General features: G+C 41.7%; 1 protein-coding gene across 1 annotated transcript in view; it reads left to right on the top strand.

The window, feature by feature from the left end:
• Window positions 1-23,352, top strand: part of CCDC175 (coiled-coil domain containing 175) — a gene marked incomplete at both ends in the record, with an annotated part of 65,385 nt that extends 42,033 nt beyond the window's left edge. The window contains 9 exons of the mRNA XM_080707158.1: window positions 3,254-3,390; window positions 5,327-5,499; window positions 5,694-5,773; window positions 7,277-7,429; window positions 16,745-16,847; window positions 19,004-19,047; window positions 19,980-20,194; window positions 22,067-22,142; window positions 23,239-23,352. Of these exons, the coding sequence (XP_080563284.1) occupies window positions 3,254-3,390; window positions 5,327-5,499; window positions 5,694-5,773; window positions 7,277-7,429; window positions 16,745-16,847; window positions 19,004-19,047; window positions 19,980-20,194; window positions 22,067-22,142; window positions 23,239-23,352 (1,095 nt within the window). The remainder of the gene's footprint in view (window positions 1-3,253; window positions 3,391-5,326; window positions 5,500-5,693; window positions 5,774-7,276; window positions 7,430-16,744; window positions 16,848-19,003; window positions 19,048-19,979; window positions 20,195-22,066; window positions 22,143-23,238) is intronic.
• Between the last annotated feature and the right edge of the window lie 205 nt (window positions 23,353-23,557).

Below are 23,557 nucleotides of genomic sequence, written 5' to 3'. Positions count from 1 at the left end.
TCATGCTCTGTGTCAGAAGAAGAGGTATATAAAATAGTTAGGCTAAAAGTGATGTCCAAATTGGAATGTGCCAGGTTTATCTAATTATCTTGGGTTAATATAAAAGATGTCAGGGACATTTCTGGCCACGACAGCACCAAGGTCTGGTTGGTCATAAAATGCCACATGCCTCTCTAGCGGTTTTGGTATAGGAAACTATGTGTGGGAAACTGACCAAAGTTACTCAGGGTAATCATGATGACTGCCAAGACAACCACAGTCTATCAAGAATCCCTACGTTAAACCAGTGATGTGACCATGTATGTACACATGGTTTTTTTTTTTTTACCCCAATATGATGTATGAATATAATGCACCAATTAAAAAATTTTTTTAAAAAAGAATCCCTATGAGGACCCTCCCTGAACTTGACTAGGTCTGAAGAAAAAAAAAAAAAGAGGTCTTGGCTACACCAGAGTGGAGCGTTATTTGATGGCAACAGTCTTACTGTAGCAACAGAGTAGGGAGCCCTGACATTTCAAAGTCTGGAATTTTACTGGGTCCAATCCCACCGACCCCATCCACCTCACCCACCATATCCTGCAGAAACCCTTCCAGATAACTTGCTCAACAATTGTCAGCTCTTCCTGATGTGAATAACAGGAAAAAACGCAGACTCATCTTCCATACAAAAATACAATGAGAAAATAAGCAACAGAGAACAAAACATTCCAACAAATAAAGAATGTCTCAGGAAAAACAGTGCAATGGGACGGACAAAAACTATGATCAAACACCGCTCACCGGGCGGGGTGGTGCACGCTTGTAACCTCAGTACCTGGGAGGCTGAGATAGGACGACTGCGGTTCGCGGCCAGCCTGAGCAGCTTGGTGAGGCCTCTGCAACCAGTGAGACCCTGTTTCAAAGTAAAGAATAAAAAATCGGGCTGGAGGTGTAGCTCGGATGTAGAATGACCCGGGGTTCAACCCTCAGTACCACACACACAAAAAAAACATTCCTTTGTGAATTTAAAAAAATGATTTAGTAGAGATGGAAAGAGAAATGTCAAAAGTGATGACAAGGAAGTAGGAAGAGGGAATAAAAACTGGCACAACTCAGAGAACAAACAAAAGAAAGAAAGCACTGGTCAAGTTACTACCAGGTAAAAGAGAAGAAGGAAGAGGAGGCAGGGGCAGAAGCGTTCCTTCAACCAAGGACAAGGCTTGGCCCTTATGGAAACTACATTCTAGCAAGAGGAGGCTGGAAATAAATAATAGAAGTAGAACAGCTAGTATATAGGATGTTGATAAATGCTTCAAAGAAAAATTAAGCCAACCAGGCACAGTGGCACATGCCTGCAATTGCAGTACTTGGCTGAGGCAGGAGGGTTGCAGATTTGAGGCCAGCCTCAACAACTTAGGGAGGCCCTCAGCAACTTAGATCCTTTTATAAAATATAATAAAATGTGCTGGGGGTATAGCTCATTAGTAGAGCATCTCTGGAACAAAGAAGGCAACCTAATTGAAGGGATGGGAGGGGGGAGAAGGAAACTCTCTAAAGCACAGGATGTACTTAAACATACTGATGTCAACCACTAAGCCAAGCATGGGAAGGAGGGATGGGGAGGGATGGAGAGGGAAGGGGGTGGGGAATGGGTAGAGGCTAACTGGGCGATGTGTGCATGTATGTCTACACAAGTTTTTATGCCATTATGATGTATATACAATGCATCGATTTTTTAAAAAGAAAAGGAAAAATAGAGAAAGAAAATAAAATTCAAGCAGGGAAGTAGGAGAAGGCATGTGTGAAGGTTCTCCTTCTTTGTAAACAGGGTAGTCAGAGAGGGCGTTGCCCTGCCAGGGGTGAGAAGTGCTCCATGCAGACGTGTGCAGGAGATGGCTCTGGGCAAAGGGCTCGCTGAAAAACAACCTGAGAGATAAAGAGGGGCAGTGTTTCTGGGTAAGATGGGGAAGGGCCCGTGGAGGCAGGGAGTCATCTTCAGGAAGCAGATACTGAGATAAATTCAGGATCTAAAGGTTATTAGAGTAATATATGCATAATCCACAAACTCTCTGGAGGTCTCTGGACAGAGAACTGCCCACTTGAAGAGCCCTCTGCACTTGGGCAGAAATGGCCCTTGCATGATTTGTTCTAGCTCACAGTTTCAGAAGTTTCAGTCCATGGAGGCCAGATCCATTTTTCTGGGCCTGAGATGAGGCAGAATGTTTTGGAAGAAGAACTCAACAGAGGAAGCTGCTGGGGCAGGGGCGGGAGATGGAGGAGGAGAAGGAGAAGGAGACTGAAACAAGACAATCCCCTCCAGGACACGCCAGCAGTGACCTGTTTCTCCAGCCATGCCCCGTATGCCCCGTCCTCACCTACTGTTTCTACCGCCTCCCCACAGTGCATTCAACCACCAGGGCATTCATCCACCCATGGGGCTGGAGCTCTCCTGATCCAATACATGAGGCTTTAGGCGACATTCAGATTCCAACTCTCAGGACCTCATCGCTCAACTATGACTGAAGGCTGCCCCTGCAAAAGCGGGATATCTGCTAGAGAGCTAAGGTGGACCACGAAGGAGCCAAGGCTGGGGATGTCAGCCAACCACACTCTTCATAACAGGGCAGAAAGTCCTCCCTTGAGGGAAGATTCAAGTGGAGCATCTCCAAGGCTGACCCCTATAGACCATGTTAAGTTCTTTCTCCTCACTCTGCCTGAGCTTGGAAAAGCCACTGGAGAATTCTGGGTGGAGGGCTAAGATTCTCTGACTTTTATTTAAATAGGATTGCTCTAGCTCTTGTGTTGAGTAGAATGTAGGAAAGCAAATGTGGAAGCAGGAAGACCAACCAGGAAGCTACAGCAATAGCCCAAGTGAGAAGCAAAGGTGCTTTGAACCTTGAACCAGAAAAGGTGACTGAAGATGTGCTGAGATGTGGTCTGCATTTCAGACTCACTTGTGCAGGCGTGTACATATATATGTGTTCATGTGTGCACTAGGAGTAAACCCAAGGCCTTGCACATGCTAAGTATATGATGTACCACAGAGATACACCTAGCCCCACAGATTTTTTTTTTACAATAATACTAACAAAATTAAATCTCCATAGTCTAGGATGAGGAACAAGGATTCTACTTAACATTGTACTCAAGCTTATACAATGCAATCAGCTAAAAGGAGTAAGAAAGAAGACTTTTCAGATGAGAAGCTCAACAGATTACAAAAGTACAAGATTGTCAACTACAAATAGTCCTCCTGCCTGCACCTTTCTAGACTGTGTCCACGGCAAAGCTATGCTCATCCATGTCCAGTTCATACAAAGCACAGACTGGTGCCAACCTGTGTACCATTACAATACAGAAGCATTGCCATTTCCCCTCAGTAATCACCATCAATTACCTGGACACGCTGTAATTCCATTTCTGCCTTTGGATTCATGAAATAGAAGCCCCAAATAAAAAGGAAGCAATCTCAGAATTTTATTTATGGAACTTTTATTGTATCCTTAGTGGGGCCATTCTCTTCAGCAGGAAGATCTCTCATTCAACAGAACCCAAAATCACAGGGAAGGAACACAAAGCCCCTAGGTTCGGCAGAGGCAAGGCCTGTTACCACTAGGGTCTCTGGCAAGTTCTAAAGAAAACATCTCTGAACATCAATGAATCTGGCTGATAACATAAATGTCCCAGTATTGGGAGGTAGTGTTTCCCAAGCAGTGCTGTGACTGATGTGGGCCTCCTCTGTAATTGCCCACCAGAGCTCTCCACAAGATTTTACACGACCATGATCCCAATTAACGTCAGCACTGAGGACTATTGAATCTATTGCATCCCACAAACCAGGATTTGAGCTGAGAAGCAGAGCCCCCAGGAAAGGGAGTTATTATAGAATCTGACCTGCTGCCACTATGGAAGCTGGTTGCACGGTCTTGTGAAGCTGTCTGCCTTACATCTGGCGCTGGAGCCCACAGTCAGTAGGGCAGGCACTTGGGAAGGAAGGACCGACAAAAGCAAGACCAACAGGGATGAGCTGGAACCCAGAGGCATGCACAGGAGCCTGCATGGGTCTCTCTTCCTTCCAAGGCTCTGACTTCAGAAAACGAGGACCCCCAGCAGAAGGCAGAGCTCACATCACTGGGATAAATGTGTATGTGGTTCAGAAGTCAGAGCCTCTGAGGAAGGATCTGGAAGGATCTGAAGAACAACTTGCCTGAGCCGTACTGCCCCTGGGACCCCACAACCTCATTGAAAGCAGAAAACAAAAGCATGGTTTCTTGTCAAGGTAGCATTGGCAGCCCAAGCTGTGTGCAGGCCGTGGGAATGAATGAATGAACAAACAAATGCACGCATGTGTACGCTCAGGTAGGTACTTGTAACCCTAGGCTATCCTCTTTTAGAAAATGTAGTCTAGCTAACAGAGGATTGTTTCTGAACCTCCTCTGTGCTGCAGTACGGAGAAATCTACTCCTGCTTCTACTTTATCATATTCCCAAATTATTTTTTCTTATAAGCATTTCTATCTTTCCGTATTTATTCAGAGGGTTTTAATGGTAATTTGGGAGGGGACATCATCAGGCCAGTCCCTTAGTCTACTAATGTGCAAGCAAGCTGCTCTATCAAAGAGCCTCTCTAGTTTTCAAAAAGAGGGCCAATTACTAATTCATTTGGAGCTAGATAAAGCCTGAGTTTGAATCAGTAAGTAGGCATCTTCATGGTTTGCTTGGCCACTTTTTATCCATTTATTGTAATATTATATCCAATTATTTCTACCCCTCCTCATTTTCCCCTTATACCCATATTTCTTAGAACTTGTATATTCTGTTTTGATACCCTTTTCTTGTAAAATATGATCAACCAAGGGAAATTTTTCTCTCACATGTTCTTGGTTGTGTACATGTTAGCAATAGAAACACAGCAGTAGAGAGTCGGGCGTGGTGGCGCACGCTTGTAATCCCAGCATTCGGGAGGCAGAGACCTGAGGATCGCGGTTCGTGGACAGCCTCGGCTACTTAGTGAGGCCCTCCGCAACTCAGTGACATCCTGTTTCAAAATAAAGAATAAAAAATTGGGCAGGGGGTGTAGCTTGGAGGTCAAATGTCTCTGGGTTCCATCCCCAGACCTGCAAAAAAGAAACATGGCAGTAGAGAAACAGAATGTAAAGGGTCTTGGAGAGGCAGTCGAATTTAATCTCCATACTCCATAGATTGCTGGAGAGTCAGTGAGCCAAACAACAAAGATTGACTCGTACCTAGAGTGTGCTAGACGTCCTTGTGTGTGCCTCAGGAGAGAAGACAGAGCTCTCAAACAACTGACATTCGACTCTAAACTGTTGCGCAAATTCCCCAAGTCATCCTTCTCAACTAGCTTTACTTCCTTTAAAGGACTTATATGTAAAGGAAGCACTAATTAACAAAGAGAAGGAAGAAGAACTAGTTGATTGTCTTCCACAACTTCAGATAGCGGAAGAAGAGTATATGGAAAAACGTAGGAAGCTAGACGAGCTCAGCGATGCTCTCACAGGTACGGATGTAGCCTGCGGATTCAGCTCCATCCCTGCAGCGTCGCGAAGCACTCATGGCTGTTTTCTGTCATACTAATGGTTGGCAATAGTATTGGACTAGGGAAACCAGGCACAGGTCTTACTTTGATTAATGCTTTTTAACTAAAGACCTTTGTGGGTAGTTACTTTCTCTCTTTCTCTCTTTTTGTAATAGTGCAAAAGCAGGAGGATAATATTCTGAGCAATCAGATTTCTCAGTTTACAAGAGATATGACGAGATACTTTGACACTACGGTAAAGTCTCGGTGTATTCATTCTTCTTTCTTGTATTACGATACTGGTATGTACAGGCAGTAGTATTTATCTGGCACCATTGAAATTTTTTTGTGAAATCTACATTTATTAAAATTACTTTTAGCCGGGCATGGTGGCACACACTTGTAATCCCAGCATTCAGGAGGCTGAGACTGGAGGATTGCGGTTCGCGGAAAGCCTCAGCTACTTAGTGAGGCCCTTTGTAACTCAGTGAGACCTGGTTTCAAAATAAAAAATAAAAAATAGGGCTGGGGGTGTAGCTTGGAGGTAGTATGCCCCTGGGTTCCATCCCCAGTACCGCAAAACAAGTAAAAATATAAAAAATAAAATAAAATTACTCTTTCAATGCCAGTATTTTAAAATCTTGTTTGTCATCTACGTGTATATATATTTACACACACACACACACACACACACACACACACACACACACAGAAGCTATGATTAGAACCAACTAATGGGTAATGGTGGGAAAGTCATTGAGGATACCTTAGTTTTCTTACTTATAAGGTGGAGACTATATTAAACTTTTTAAGGGTGAGGAGGCAGAAGTTCTGTGGGGGCCAGAAAAGTGAAATCAAAACAGGTAAAGAAATACTTACTACCTTTTTAAAATTTATAATCAGTAGTGATAAACAAACATCTACCAGGTGTGGTGGTACACAACTCTAATCCCAGTACTTGAGAAGCTGAGACAGGAGGATCACAGATTTAAGGCCAGCTTCAGCAACTTAGCGAGAACCCTGTCTCAAAACTAAAAATAATAAAATGGGGCTGGGGATGTAGTTCAGTGGTAGAATGACCTTGAGTGCAGCCCCTATTACAGGTAAATAAATGAGTGAATAAATAAATAAATGCAAAAACATTCTATTCTTTGAGATGTACTGATATCAAAAAGTAACTTTAAAGTAACACTTTAAATTAACTTTATAGGCATAGAGAAATATGAAAGAGAAAATTATAAGCAAGCATAAGTTTTATTTTCTTATTAAGTTCTTTTTAATAATATGTTTCTAGTGATGATTATACATGAACAAATACCAGGTGATTTATAATAGTATAGTACTTGAGAACTGAATAGAGAATTCAGAAGAGAAAACAATAGAGCATTTTTGAAAGTTCATAAAATAATTATCTTTTTCCTTCATGAAATATTAAATTCTCCTTAAAAGCCTCAACAAAGTCCTCCTACCTCTTCCCCATTTGTTCCCAAAAGTTGTTCCTATACCAAAATATGTTCTTTTTGTGAAGTTGTCTCAATGTCTGGGATTCTTAACAGGGTCCTGCTGACTCCTTCTGAAAGGCCACAAGTACATGTTCATGAATTATCTTTGGGCCTCATATATTTTTCTAAGAAAAAAAGGTCCACAGTTTCATCTTCAGGAATTAATTGAGAACCCTGTTCTGAATATAATGGAGGCAGTATAATTCCCTAGTGCCTGCTCTTTCAACTCAATAATTGTGGCTTTTATGTTTGAGCAGGAGAAAATAAAGGAAGAATTAAAAGAGTTACGAGATCAAGAAAGCAAGAAAAACAAAACTCACTTTGAAATTCTAAAGAACTTAGAAAATGAAATTTATGTGCATGACCAAAAAACAAATCTTTTGCTCCTGGAAAATAAAAAATTGAAAAAAGTAAGTTCAAGACCACCTTACTTTGCCATATAGTTTTGCTTCTAGATCAGTAATAGTTATATAAGAAAAAGAAAAGCTCTTAAAACATTAACAGTATCCAAGTATCTTCTATGTTCTTTCCAGTCGCTATCCCCCTGCCCACAAGAACACAGTACTGACTTCTAACACCACAGACCAGCTCTGCCTGGTTTTGAACACTGTTTGGAATAATGAGATACAGACTCTTGCTCAGCCTCGTGTTTGTGAGGTCTGTCTTTATTGTTGAGTGTAATTAGCTCATTGTTCTTAGTCCTGTATAGTATTCTACTCTGTAACTGTACTATATTTGTACAAAGATGCTGCTATGAATATTTGATAACATGTTTGGGGATGAACATACATACATATTTCAGTTCGATATACATCTCAGGTGGAATTGCAAGGCTATAGGGACACAAACCTTCACTCCCAAGGACTTTTCACCAATTGTCACTCCTGCCAGCAGTGCATGAGAATACCAAGTTGGTCTGCATTCTCACCAAAATGAACCCAGGGGCATTCTACCTCTGAGTTAGACCCCCAGCCCTATTTTATTTCAAAACAGTCTACTTGAGTTGCTGAGACTGGCCTGGACCCTGCCATCCTCCTGTCTCAGTCCCCCACCCAAGTACTTGTATTACAGACATGGACCACCATGCCTCCTGGCTTTTATTTTCTTTTCCTGTGTGTGTGTGTGTGTGTGTGTGTGTGTGTGTGTGTGTGTGTGTGTTGCTGAGGACTGAACCACCAGATCATTTTATCTCTGAACTATAACCCCAGCCATATTTTGCTTTTTATTTGAAAACAGGGTCTCACTAATTTGCTGAGGCTGACTTTGAACCTGTGATCCTCCTGTCTTAGGCCTCTCAAATACTGGGATTACAGGCTTGTGCCACCATGCCCAGCTGGCTCCTTCCTTCCTTTCATTTTAACTGGTGCATTATATTCACACGTCATAGTGGAGTAATAAAAAAAAGACTTGTGTAGACATACATGCACACATCACCCAGTCAGCCTCTAATCAATCCCCACGCCCTTCCCTCCCTAACCCTCCTTCATTGCTTGGCTTAGTGATTGATGTCAATACATTCGTCTAAATACAGCATGTGCCTCAGAGAGCTTTTTACCCCGTCCCATCCCCTCAGTTAGATTGCTTTATTGGCTCCTCTATAGGTTCTCCTTTTGCCTGGGGCTCCTCCTGTGACCATTTCACTTTAGCTTTCACATATTAGTGAAAGCATCCAATTTCTTACTTTTTGTGACTGACTAATCTCGCTTAGCATAATGTCCTCCAGTTCCATCCATTTCCCTGAAAATGATATAATTGAGGTTTTTTTTAATGGCTGAGTAAAATTCCATTGTGTATATATATATATATATATATATATATATATATATATATCCCACAGTTTTGTAATCCATTCATCTGTTGATGCACATCTTGGCTGGTTCCATAGTTTGGCTATGGTGAATTGTGCAGCTATGAACATAGATACACATGCATTAGTTTGGTAGTTTGGTTTCTTTTCTTTTGGGTAGATATCCAGAAGTGGTATTGCTGGATCAAATGGTAGATTTGTTCCCATTCTTCTGAGGACTCTCCATACTGTTTTTCAAAGTGATTGCACTAATTTGCAATCCTACCAACAATGTCTTAGAGTTCCCACTTCTCCACATCCTCGCCAGCATCTGTTGTTTGTGTTTTGAATGATTGCCATTCTAGTTGGAGTTAGGTGGAATCTCAGGGTAGTTTTGATTTGCATCTCTCTCATTGCCAATGATGTTGAGCATTTTTTCATGCATTTATTGGCCATTTGAATTTCTTCTTTCATGAAGTGTCTATTAAGTTCAGTTGCCCATTTTTTAATTGGAGTGGGTTTTTTTTGGTGTTGATTTTCTTTCTTAAGATGTATTTGATATGGTTTTCCACTTCTTTATTTTGTGCTGCAAGGAATTGAACCAAAGGCCTCATGCATGGTAGGCCAGCACTCTACAACTCTAGATCCTGTCTGTTTCAATTTGGCCATTTTTGGAATGTGCAGTAATGCCCCACTAATTTGCATTTTACTGATCAGTGATGAAGCAGCTCTTCACATAGGCCACTTGGATAACCTCCTTTGAGAAATAACTTCACATTTTTCTCATTTCAAAAAATTGTCTCCTTCATATTGTTTGTAGCTCTTTTTATAACAAAGGTATTTTTTCATCCAACCCCTAAAGTCTCAACTTAATCTCCAAAGAGTAAGCTTTACTTACTTAGATTTATTTACTCATTTTAATGTGTTAAAATATTGTGTTTAATAATTGGTTATTTGCTACTGACTTTTGATACCCAGAACTGTGTAGTCAAAGTATATATAGTTTTATGGTACATAGATTTTTTTTTTTTTTTTTTTGTGGTACTGGGGTTCCTGGAAGCCCTTCTATATCCGGGCTACACTCCCAGACCTATTTTTTTTTAGTTTTGGAAACAGGGTCTCTTAAGCCAGCAAGGCTGGCTTCGAACCTGCGCGATCCTCCTGTCTCCGCCTCCCAAGCGCGGGGATTACAAGCGTGCGCCACCACGCCCGGCCATAGATTTTTTTCATATTTCCCATTCTGTGATGAAAATGATGTTGAAAGTTTATATAATATTCTCTAGTGTGATTGAAAGATCTGAGTTAGTTTGTCATTCATTGGTGACAGTATAATTTGGGGGAGGTCATGTAACTTCTTTTTTTTATATGATCTTCATTTTTTACATGACCTTTATTTTTTGCCTGCTCCAAATAGAAATAACGCCTAACTCACAGAAAGAATGTGACTTATTTGTAAATTGAAAGTGTAAAAGAAATGCAAATTATTTTTTTTTAATTTATTTATTTATTTTTTTTTTTGCGGGTCTGGGGATGCAACCCAGGGGCATTCTACCTCCGAGCTCCACCCCCTGCCCTATTTTTTATTCTTTATTTTGAAACCTGGTCTCACTGAGTTGCAGAGGGCCTCACTAAGTAGCTGAGGCTGTCCACGAACTGTGATTCTCAGGTCTCAGCCTCCCGAATGCTGAATGCTGGGATTACAAGGCTGCGCCACCATGCCCGGCAAAGAAATGCAAATTTTAAAAAAATCACTTTTTTCAGTAAACCTTGATGACCTTCAAGCTCAGGATCTGCATCAGTGAACCACAAGTGTTTTGCACAATGCTTTGCACATAAAGGGATTCAGACTCATTCGATGTTCACAATAGTCTTATAAAGGGGTTAATTCATTGTCCCTTTTATAGGTTAGGAAACTAAGGTTTTATCTTGTTTTAGAATTTTGAATACCTAGAAAGATAAACAGTGCTACAGCAGTAAGACTATAAGACAGGGAATGTGGTCTGCTGCTGGCTAGTACATTAATAAAATTACCCATATGTGCAATGTTTTTTTTTTTCTTTTTTATTTAGTAAATGGCAATAATTAGCCTGGCATGGTGGTACACACCTGCAGTCCCAGTATTTGGGAGGCTGAAACAGGAGGATCACGGGTTTAAGGCCAGCCTCAGCAACCTAGTGAGATTCTATTTCAAAACAAACAAAAAAGGGCTGGAGGTGTGGCTTGGAAGTAAGATATTTGAGTTCAACCCTCCATACTAAAATAAATAAATAAATAAATAAATAAATAAATAAATGCAATAGTTATCCTACCAACCCCATGGCTTTCAGTAAATTTAAGTGATATAATAAGTACCAATATACTTGGAAAAGGTAACTGTTCCTAAGAGCATCGGTATGTACCATCATTAATAATCCTCACATGTACAACACATCTCCATTCCTCTTGCCTTTGAAGCAAATTTGTAGGCATTTGGTTCACCCGCCAAACTGTTCCACTAGACTTCCTAAAAAGGTGCTATCAATCATTCATTAAGATAATTGAAAAAAATTTTATTACTATATCACAATAGGTAAGCGCCGGAGCCAGCCGGCAAGAGTAGGGGTTCTGAAGTGAGGCGTGAGGATGAAGTTTTTAACCCTAACATGGGGGAGCTGCCAGCCTACTATCTCTACTGGTCGACCCCTGTTCGTGGGTCAATATTTCCTACGGGTCAACGACTATGCCTGGGTCAGTATTCTCTATTGCGCGGACACTCCTGGCCAACGCAGCTTCTGGGTCAATCTCGTCTTGATTCCGCCGACCCCACCTTTGTTTTTCCAGAGGTATTTATACACAGCTACAGGTCAATCAACATTCTCGTGCTACCACCAGAATACAATAAAGACCAATGCAAAACACATCATTACAGATAGGCCTATCAGTACCCTCGTGTCATCACCACCTGATCCTCTCTCAGACTTCTTTGAACTTTCCATAACCTTAAACCTTGTTGACTCTGAGCGAAGGACAGTCAGCTGAGTCAGAGACACCAATCTAGGGAAAAGCCTTAATGACTCCCAACAATTCCCCCTTTCTTACTATATTCTAAGAAGACTGTGTCTGTCTTAGGTTGTTTCCTTCAGGTATCAAGGATTACCCGTCTTTGGATAATACAGAGCTAAGCTGTATATCCTGTCTTAGGTTTCCTTGTCCCAAGGAAATCTTACCCGTCATTGACTACCAGCCTCTTAAATGGGGGTACACTTCAAAGGTAAATTCTGTACTTCTGCTGAAAAACTGTTCTCACTTTGTCCTGAGACCACACTTGGTCCTGAGTCTCTAATAAACAAGGTATTGGGAGTATCATGTAACATAGGTATTTCAGCAAGACATTTTCTCCAATTAACATGATGCTTTTTACATGATAAATCAGAGTTACAGAGTAAACAAGTTATTAGTGGGCTAACATTTTTATCTTTTTTCCCTGGGTAACCAGGGCTCCATAAGACCAAACCTTCAATAGCACACTTACTATCAGTCTTTGTCCAAAATAATCAAAAGTACCAATTCTTTGTCCAAAATAATACTATCAGTCTTTGTACTATCAATTCTCTGTCCAAAATATCAGTCTCTGTACTTGTCTGCAATATCACAGGTGTCAACTGCAGACGTCCCATCTTCCCCACATTTTTAACAGTTCTTTGTCCAGCATAACCAAAAGTTTCCGCAATGGGTGCAAAATTCAAAGCAAGAAGTCCCAGCATTCATGAGTTGTTACTGAAGACAGGGATCTCCCGCTGCTCCTAAATAGCTGGATGAAGTATGGGATTATCTGGGATGTACGCCCATGTTTCAGTCACCAGCATTAATCCGAGAGTCTTCTGTCCTTGCTTGATCCATTTCCCTTCATGGTGACACTACTTCGTCCTCACAACAATCCTACTGTCCCTTTAGGTAACGAACTGTAAACACCAGTAGGAAGGGCCTGCATTCCCATTTCAGGAGTTAATACTGTATAGGTGGAGGCACAGAGGTCCAATCCTGCGCTGCCTGCGGTTGCTCTGAATAAGTCCTGAATGGTTTGTTTTGTTGAGAGTTGCCCTGCTGAGGTACAGCTGTCTGAAGTGCCCCATAACATTGTTGCTGCAGGGCCTGAGGCGGGCCCCTCCTTCTGTTTCCGGACAGGAACTGATTCCCTTGCTCATCAGTCCTTGATTTACATTCCTTAGCCCAATGCTTCCCTCTTCTACATCGAGGACATAAGCCTGGCTCTCGTCTATTACTAGCATTCTGCCTCTGTGGACAGTTAACTAAATGACCACTTTGTCTATACCCATAGCTTTTAACCATATTATTCTTAGGTCCTGATTTATGTTGTTGGAAAAGGATTTTTTGTACAGTTTTCCCTTGTAATGCTGCAGCCATAGCTAGTCCCTGTGTATATGCAGGTCCTATATCGGAACATAGTCAAATATAATCAAACAGGTCTCTTTTCTTTCTAAAAGGGCATAAGGCAGCTTGACAAACAGTATTAGCATTCTCAAAGGCTAATTGCTTTACGAGCAACAGCCCTGCTTCACTGTCTCCTATCAATCGACTAGCAGTTTGTAATAACCTGGCTACAAACTCCTGATATGGCTCATCTGGTCCTTGTCTTATTTTTGAAAGATCTTTTGTTTGTTTTCCTGAAGAAGGCAACTTGTTCCATGTTCGACGTGCAGCAGCATTGGTCTGAGCATAAAAAGCTAGACTAAATTTCAATTGCTGAGCCGTCTCCCTAAACTGTCCTCCTGCTAACATGTCAAAGTTTATGGGTATTCCCTGAGCTACGTTCAAATCTGCTGTGGATTGGCATTGTTCTGCAAATTCAGACTTCCACAATAAAAAACCACCCCCTGATAAACAAGCTCGGGCTATCTGTTTCCAATCAGAAGGACACAAAGCCTCCATGGAGAGAGATTCTAACATGGCTTGAGTAAAAGGTGTTGTTGGTCCATATTGAGCACAAGCCATTTTTAATTATTTTAATTGTTTGAAAAGAAAGGGTCTATGTCCTCTAATAACACCTCCTTGACCCAGTTTTGTCGGCATCTAAGAAATCTAATAGCGCTTCCTTAGCCATCAGGGTCTTCAGTATCTGGGAAAACTGAATCCCCTAGTATCTTCTCCGTTTTTTGCAGCCAGATTTATCGCTGCTTGAAGTGGTGAAATTAAAGAAAACAACTCATCTCTATGGTACTGAGCAGCAGATTCTTCCTTAGGAAGCTTAACACAAAGCATATCTTCTAATATATATGCAAAAAACAAAAAGCTTATATTTTGACCCATTGAATTTTTACAACTCTTACGTTAGGAACTAATCTTCTGACCTATTGTCTATTACTATTTACACATTAGGCGCCTTCATTTTCTATCTTAGTTTCTTTCTTCATTTTCTGTCTTAAGTTTCTTCATTTTCTGTGTTAGTTTCTTTCTACTTTTGCCGGCTTAGTTTCTTTTGCTCAAAGCTTTACTTTAGTGACCGATTGATTATATATTACAAAATTCCCACATTTCACCGCTACCAAAAATCTTTTGAGCCCACTCCTCTTTTATTCAGCGGTGTCCTTCACGGGATTCTCAGTTTCAGAATTTCCCTGTACTGGCCACCACCTACCGGAGCCAGCCGGCAAGAGTAGGGGTTCTGAAATGAGGCGTGAGGATGAAGTTTTTAACCCTAACATGGGGGAGCTGCCAGTCTACTATCTCTACTGGTCGACCCTTGTTCGTGGGTCAATATTTCCTACGGGTCAACGACTATGCCTGGGTCAGTATTCTCTATTGCGCGGACACCCCTGGCCAACGCAGCTTCTGGGTCAATCTCGTCTTTATTGCGCCGACTCCGACCTTGTTTTTCCAGAGGTATTTATACACAGCTACAAGTCAATCAACATTCTTGTGCTACCACCACCAGAATACAATACAGACCAATGCAAAACACATCATTACAGATAGGCCTATCAGTACCCTCCTGTCATCACCACCTGATTCTCAGACCTCTTTGAACTTTCCATAACCCCAAACCTTGTTGACTCTGGGTGAAAGACAGTCAGCTGAGTCAGAGACACCAATCTAGGGGAAGGCCTTAATGGCTCCCAACAGGTAAGCGAATCGCTGCTGGACTGGTTCTGAAAGTTCTGTACTGGGATTCAGGGTCTATCTCCTAGACACTGGATGATCTTATGCTGTTACTTATTCACTTTCTACTCCCTGTTTGGTTGATCACATTCTTTCACTTTAGATATCTGCTGAGTCCCAAGGACCAGACAAGGCATAGTGACTACAAAGAGAAGTAAGATTCTGGTCCAGTCCTTAGGACGCTCATTGTCTAGCTGAGAAGATCCACCCATAGTTACGGTTCATATGTTAAGTGCAATGATGACAGTCCAGGCAGTGCCCCCCCAGCTCAGGGAGAGGTCTCCCTAGGGATCATTTGCATAGAGCCAGGGCCACACCTGGGAGAGTGGAGCGGATGAGTGTCTTCAGGGACAGTGTGATAAATGAGAAGATCAGCGCTTTGTGAACAGATCCCTGGAAAAAGCAACCTGGGAGGCATGGCCAATGGGGGCCAAAACTGTTTCTAAAAGTTTTGACAGAGAGTTATAGGGAAAACCAGAGATTTCTGCTGAACCAGCCTGATTACTATCCATGCTCAAAGAGGAGTGGGAATATGCCTGGGATTTGGTTTAAGTTAATTTCATGTTAGTTTACTATGAAATCAGCAAGCAGACCATGCCTGGAGCGACATAGATCAAAGACACATGTCAAGACTCTATGATATGTGCTGATGAATGGTCCTGTGGAACAGTTCCATGTCTACTCCCTCCATGGCCCTGAGCATATTTCTAAGACTTTTATCCATAATTCATAGTATGTGGTTCTCTCTTGAAAAAGGGCCAACCAAATTCACATCCCAAAGCCCATGCTTTTGGAATCCCTAGAGACTTTAGAGTTTGCATTTCTGAGCACTCAGGTGCTCAGATTAGAAAGTCATGATTTTAATACCCAGACTACCACCCCGTCACACAATCTGCTGGAATCTCTCTTTACTTAACTGGGCGACTTCATGGTGTCTCCTGACTCATGCAGTCACCTCGCTGAGCTTTTATGCTGAGCTCTAGTCTGACAGCAGCACTGCTCTGTGACATCAGCTACACACATTCTGCATGAGGAACGTGTGTGTTTATGCATGTGTACAAATTATATTTAGGAAGGACATCTTATAATTTCATGTTGTGCAAAGTTATACTCAGAGCATCATGTTTATTTGGATGACAAAATGCATAGCAGGAAGCAGGATTCTCTATCTTTGTCCTCAGCTGGAACCTTGATAAGGGTATTTACCACTGCTACCCTTGTGTTAGGTTTTGGCGCAGAAAAAGGTGAGAGAGACTGGGTATGGGAAAAGAATTTTAATGTGGTCTTCTCTCAGGGGATAGGGGCTGGGCCACTCCTGGAGACTTCTGAGCCCCTCCTTTTAAGGTTTTAAGCCCTTCCTCTTTTTTTTTTTTTTTTTTTGTGGTACTGGGGTTCCTGGAAGCCCTTCTACCTCCAGGCTACACTCCCAGACCTATTTTTACATTTTTATTTGGAAACAGGGTCTCCTAAACCAGCACGCGCGGCTGACTTTGAACCTGCGTGATCCTCCTGTCTCTGCCTCCCAAGCGCAGGGATTACAAGCGCGCGCCACCAGGCCCGGTAAGCCCTTCCTTTTAAGGTTTACATCTTCAGGATATCATCCAGCAGGGTCTCCTCCTTTTCTAAGGCCCCGCCCCTGTGGGGAGGGACCCAACCTGTCACCCTGTACCCAAACAGTCAATGGCACAGAAGAGGAATTAATATGTGGCTGCTGAATGACTACCTGGGTATTTAAGGCATAGTAACTAAACTGCTCAAAGCAATCATATGCCTTTCATTTCAGTATATTGCAACCCTAAAGGACAAAATCGAGTTTTACAGACAAGGACGAGAAGTCCTCGTACATGACTCAAGCGACCTGTCTTGGCAACTAATAGCACAACACAGTAAGTAATGTGCCTTATGTGTAAGATAGTCCTTACATATGAAGTTTGGTTTTGTTAAAATCAATCTTACTCATTTGTGTGTCATAAAATGCACCTGTTTTAAGTCCAGTAAATGCTCACTAACATATATTGCCATTATAACCACAGCAAGATGTAGAACATTTTCAGCATTGCAACAGTTTTCTCATGTATCTTCACAGTGATCTCCCACCCTACTTTCAATTTCTGTATACCATTGATCTGCTTTCTACTTCTAATAATAAATAAAAATAATAGAATGTGTGCACTTCTATACTGTTTCAGTCAGCATTCTGACTGCTGTGACCAAAAAAAACAAAACAAAACAAAACAAAAAAAACACCTGACTACACCAACCTAGAGAAAGGAAGATTTATTTGCTCATAGATTTGGAGATTTCGGGGGTTCAGTCCATGTTATGCCAGGTGAAACAATGGTGAAGTCTGTAGAGCTCAGGACATGGAAAGTGGGGAGCAGAGAGAGAAAGCATAAGGGCTCAGCTCTCAAATTGCAGAGGCTGGAAGCAAAAATAAGAGAGCAAGGGGAAGAGTGACCATGTGTAATCCCCAACACCATACCCCCAGAGACCCTTCTTAGCAACCAAGCCCACCTCTTACATGACTGCCTCATAAGGGTTGAGTATCATTTCTTTTATTTGTATTCAGTTATTCTAGTACCATTTATTAAAAGATGATCCTTTCACCATTGTACTGACCTGGCAACCTCTTCAAATATCAATTTTGTGGATGTGTCCTTTTGTTCTAAATGTCTATCTTTATACCAATACCACACTGTCCAGATTATGATAGCTTCATAGACAGTCTACAAAGCAGGTAATGTAAACTCTCCACCTTTTTGCTTTTCTTTTTAAATTATTTTAGCCATTCTGCATTCTCTCATATAAATTTTAGAATCAATTTATCGATCTATACACATGAGATGTGTGCACACAGATATTCCCACACACAGAAGCCTACTGCGAGCCGGGCGTGGTGGCGCACGCTTGTAATCCCCACACTTGGGAGACGGAGACAGGAGGATCACGCAGGTTCAAAGCCAGCCTCGCTGGCGTAAGAGACCCTGTTTCCAAATAAAAAGTATAAAAATAGGTCTGGGAGTGTAGCTCAGAGGTAGAAGGGTTTCCAGGAACCCCAGTACCACCAAAAAAAAAAAAAAAAAAAAAAAAAAGCCTACTGCGTCTCAATTGGGTTTGTGTTGAATGTATAAAAGAATTTCAGGAGAATTTACAATTTTAAAAATTCCAAGTTCCAATCTAAGAACAGAGTGTGTGTATGTATATATGTATACACACATATATATATTCACATATGTATGTATATATGTGCATATGTGTATGTATGTATATCCATTTATTTAGGATATACATAGGTCCTTAATTTTTCAAAAGCAAAAATTTTCAGCTTTTGGTCGAGTATCCGCTGCCCAGGACCACCCTCTGGCCTAATAATTATTTAGAAGAATGCACAGGATTCAGAAGTGGTTATACTTGTGTTCATTTACAGTGAGATACGCATAGTCCAATCAGCAAAGGGGAAAGGCGCACTGGGCACAGTGAGGGGCAACACAGGTGCCGGCGTCCAGGCGTCCTCGCCCCATGAAGTTATCTGAATGCCAGTCATTTTCCCAGCAATGACATGTGGCCACACATACACAGGCTTGCCAACAGGAAGGCTCCCCTGGGCTGCAGGCCCGTATGTATACAGAGGGTCAGTCATGCAGGTACACACTGCTCGTGTGACCAGCCTCTGCAGTCCAGATGTCTCCTGAGAGACCCAAATGTATTGCTCAGGTTATACTGTTTTTAAACCAACCTCCCATTCCTGGAATAAAGTGCGCTTATTCAAAAGCCTGTGATGTCTTTACCTGTTGTTGCATTCTGTTGGCAAATCTGAGTACCTCTTGTGTGCAAGGCTACGCAGTGCTGCTCCTACTGTGGTCTGAAAAATGGACCTTGGCAGACAGTAGTGGGAAGGCAAGTTTGACCCAGTCATTCTATCATTTTAGAAGCAATTTTACCTAAATTACTTTAAGATAAAAGTAATTAAAAATACAAATACTATTAGTGTCACTAAAATAATTCATCTTGGTAATCTCTGTATTTAAAAAATCTTTTTCAGCACGATATATAGATTTGTGGGGAGAATTTCAAGCCACTGTTAAGGTGAGATTTTTTTTTTTTTGGTCTGTTTCTACTGCCTCCATAAGTATCATAGTTCCAAAAATGTTTGCCTGCCTAAGTGTGTGTGTGTGTTTGTGTTTCTGTGTGTGTGTTGTGTGTATGTGTGTGTGTGTGTGTGTGTGTGTGTGTGTATGTGTGTGTGGTTGTAAGGACAGAAGTTCATGATGGCAGGAAGTGACAGGACTGGTGTGAACATCAAATCCTAAAAGGCACCTGTTGTGCCAAAGGTCAGTATGCAGTCCTAATCCCTACTACCTTCCTATCCTACCACTCAGGTAAAGTGGGAAGCCCTGTCTTTCTTGCTTTCTTCCTTTTCTTCTATCTCTTTTTTGGGGGAAACTCAGATTGAACACTTTTTTTTTTTTTTAGGACAACGTCGTCAGCTCTAAACTCCACTTATCTTTGTGTTTTAATACCCGTAAAACGTCTCCATCTCTCCCCACTCTAAAGACAGGTGGGCTGGGTCTGGAAGCCAGCCTCTGCCACTTTCTAAGTTGTTAAAGCTTACCTAAAGTCCTTCTTCAACCCTTAAAGCCCTGGGTAAAGAAAGTGTGTGTGGTGCCTTTTGTAAGATGAAGCCATAGGAGGCTCGGATTTTAAGTGACTTGCTCACATTATCTCCTCTGTAGTTCTGTGTATCTCTGAGGGTCAACTGGCTTTTTATGCCCCCACTGCCATGAAGAATTCCAAGCTCAGTGAGCATTCCAATAAATACTTCTGATAACCTATATTTCTGAGCTTTTTTTGACAGAACCTGGTGAATTGGCTATCTTATACATACATTTAAGTTTCATGACTAATACCAATAATTCAGGCATAATCTTTTTAGTTTTGCATATTTCATCAGAAAGAATGTTTTTACTTATTTTGGTAAAATTTATATCCATATTCCCCCAAAATGCTTTTTCTTTAAGGACTTGGTGCGTGAGGGTGAAGTCTGCTTGCATGAAATAAAGCATCTCACTGAAAAGCTGAATGAGAGGGATGAGAAGATCCAGTCCATCAGTACCTGGCTCCAGGGGAACCTGGAAGAGCTGCGCTTGCTTATGAACCAGGAATCACCGACGGTCCTTTCGCGTAAGCAGCAGCTTAGTGCTTGTGCTCACACAGAACTTCTTGCTATTTTATTGTAGCTGGTAACATCAAAAGAAGCAAAAAGGAGCCGGGCAAGCGTGGAGGCACATGCATTAATCTCACTACTTGGGAGGCTGCAACAGGAGGATAGCAGGTTCAAGGCCAGCCTCAACAATGTAGTGAGACCTCTCCAGCAACTTAGTGAGAGCCTGTTTCAAAATTATATATATTATATATAATATATTATATATATTATATATTATATATAATATATAATAGGGCTGCAGGTATATCTCAGAGGCAGGACACCCCTGGGTTCAGTCCCCAGTACTACCAGAACAACAAAAAGAAGGGATGCCAAGTATCTCATCTCATCCCCAGCAATGTCACAAACATCCAACTGAACCGTGATATTTATTTACGGGTTAAATTGGTAGTATAGAATTTACAATTCTGTACAGGTACAATTCTGCCTTCCATCTTTGAGAACTTTCTAGATAACTCAATCTTAACTTCCTTATGATTTTTTAAAAACTCTTTAAAAACATCAGGACATGGTGGCACATGCCTCTAATCCAAGTACCTGTGGGACTGAGAAAGAAGGATCGTAGGTTTGAGGGCAGCCTCAGCGATGTAACATGAGTCTCAACAACCTAGGGAGACCCTGTTCCAAATTAAACAAGATAGGGTTTATGGAGTTAGTTCAGAGGTTCAATGTCCCACCAAAAACAAAAAAATATGTTCCAGAGAAGTTTTTTTTTAACTTTTTACACATATCCTTTTTGTCTTAAACAGAAGAAATTAAATATAATCCCCCCCTTTCTTTCTGAGATGAATTTAGCATTAAAAAGAGCAACCTAAGCCAGGCGTGGTGATGCACGCTTGTAATCCCTGCGCTTGGGAGGCTGAGACAGGAAGATGGCACGGGTTCAAAGCCAGCCTCAGCTACTGAGTGAGGCTCTCAGCAACTTAGTGAGACCCTGTTTCCAAATAATATATAAAATAGGTCTGGGAGTGTAGCCCGAAGGTAGAAAAGCCCCTGGGTTCCACCCCCAGTACCACACACATACACACACACAAAAAACCCCCCAGCAAACTGCCTTCTCTGAATGATCTAGTGATGTCTTTAACATCCTGTCTGACATAGTTGCCTCATGCGCAAGCAACCCCACCAACTCTCCAGGGGTTATCAGCTTTACCTTCTACCTTTGCAATGTCACGTGAGACAAAGCGCCAAGCCCTGTTCAGATTGCAGCCGCAGTAAGGAATAGAGATGGGCCCTTGTGCGGGTGCAGCCCAGGGGCCCCACCTGGGGAGATGGGATGGTGGGTACAAAGAGCTGGGGAGAAGGAAGGAGAGCAGAATGTAAAAGATGGAGTGAAAAATTAAAATATCATCTGGCATGTACAGAAATTTATGATGCTGTTAAAGCTTAATTTCAAAAAGTATAACCTTAGATATACAATTTTGTGTGTTTGCGTGTTTGTGTGGTACTGAAGATTGAACCCAGGGGCATTCTACCTCTGAGTTAAAATCCCCATACCCCCCCCCAAAAAAAAATTCCTGGGCAAGTCTAATGTCTACAACATGGGTCAGCATACTACAGCGTGGGACCAATCCAACAACCCACACACCTCCTGTTTTCACAGAGCCCAGGACCAAGATGGGTTTTATAGTTTTAAATGGTTGGGAAAACTCAAAGGAATAACAATATTTAATTACATCATCAAACTACATGAAATTTCTGTGTCCGTATATTTATAAAAACATAGCCGTGCTCATTCACACACACATTTACACAGAGCTGCTTCTAAGTTATGACAGAGGCCATGTGACCCTCTGAGCCTAAAATGTCCAGTATCTGGCCCTAGACAGATAAAGGTTGCCAATGGAGGGTTGATACTCATGCTTTTCTGGTCACTCGTAGAGAAGGCGGGTCTGTCAGCAGCAAGGCAAAGCCTGAGGTCACAGGACACCACAGCAGAGACACCAAGGAGCCAGAGGTGGGCTTCTGTGTGGCGGCAGAGTGTTGCACCACGATCAGTCCTGGAGAAACAGAATTTTCACTGAAAATGAAAACAATATCATCTTTTTGAAAAATACAATGTATTCATACTGAAAATATAATTTATTGACGGATAGAACTTCAATTTAAAATTCTTTATTTGCAGCCAATGAAAGGTTGCTAACTGGGCAGACAGAATCTTGAAAATTCTCCTGTGTTTTGTTTTGTTTTTTTGTTTTTAGGTTCCATCTGACATGTTACTGCAAATGCTAAACTACGTTCACCAAGCATTTATTGAGTGCCTGTTTTGTGCTAAGTTACATGTTAGATAACTGGTTTACAATGGTAAATAAAATAGATACACTTCCTGCCCAAATAAAACTCATAGTTCAATATGGGGTTGGCAAACTTTTATGTAAGTAGCAAGATAATAAATATCTTTGGCTTTTCCAACCATGAGATCTCTGCAGCTGGTAGTCAGCTGTGATATTGTAGCAATATCCTTTGAGCTGCAAATTAATCAGGCATCATGCAAATATATATATTTATGTATATATATTATATATTATATATATTATATATATGCATATAATCCCAAATGTGCTGAATGTGGGGCAGGCGTAGGATCTGGTTAACAGAGGTGGGATCCTGAGGACCTGGAGGCTGAGGGCTGAAGGGAGGTGTGTTCTGGCTGCTTAACGCTGCACATGGGGCACTAGCACCGTGGGCTTTGGAGAGTGGTGGACCTGAGCTCAAATTCAAGCTCTGCTTCTTATGTTCTTCAACTATCACTCCTCAGTTTCCCTGCTTGTAAAGTATCAGTGATAACAGGAGTTGTAAAACATCAAGCCCATATTAGGCACTATAACATCACTGAAATCTACCACTCTCCTGAGAAAAGTAAGAAGAAAATTCAGCCTCAAAATTGCCTGACCATCTCTGAGCCAATGTCTGTAGTATTTTTTTGTTTGTTTGTTTATTTGTTTTGTTGTGGGGGGGTACTGGGGTTCCTGGAAGCCCTTCTACCGCCGGGCTACACTCCCAGACCTATTTTTTTTTTATGTCTGTAGTTTTTAATGTTCCCTGTTGAATAGTCTCTCCAGCTGGATTTCTCAAGTCGTTCATCTCTTCCAGCTGGACCGTCCTCTCCTGTCCCCATGTGGACAGAAGGTGTCACTGAAACCCCGCAGGTCCTCCCTCTCCTTTAGGATCCCTGCACCAGCTTCATTAATGTATTGGGTGCCGCTCAGCCAGACACTGAAACAGAATCTGCAGTGACAAAAATAAGACTCAGCCCCTGAACTGTAAAGTGCACAACCAAGACTCACACAGGAGAGGGGGTGATTAGAATGCACTGGCTTATTAAGCAGCTGAGAGGGTAAAACGCAAAGTCTCACTGGGTGCTACCACACA

This window comes from Muscardinus avellanarius (assembly GCF_963383645.1).
Source record: "Muscardinus avellanarius genome assembly, chromosome: 12".
In the NCBI taxonomy this organism is placed as follows: Eukaryota; Metazoa; Chordata; class Mammalia; order Rodentia; family Gliridae; genus Muscardinus; species Muscardinus avellanarius.
The sequence above is the reverse complement of the archived record's forward strand: the minus strand, read 5'-3'. Positions and strand labels throughout refer to the sequence as shown.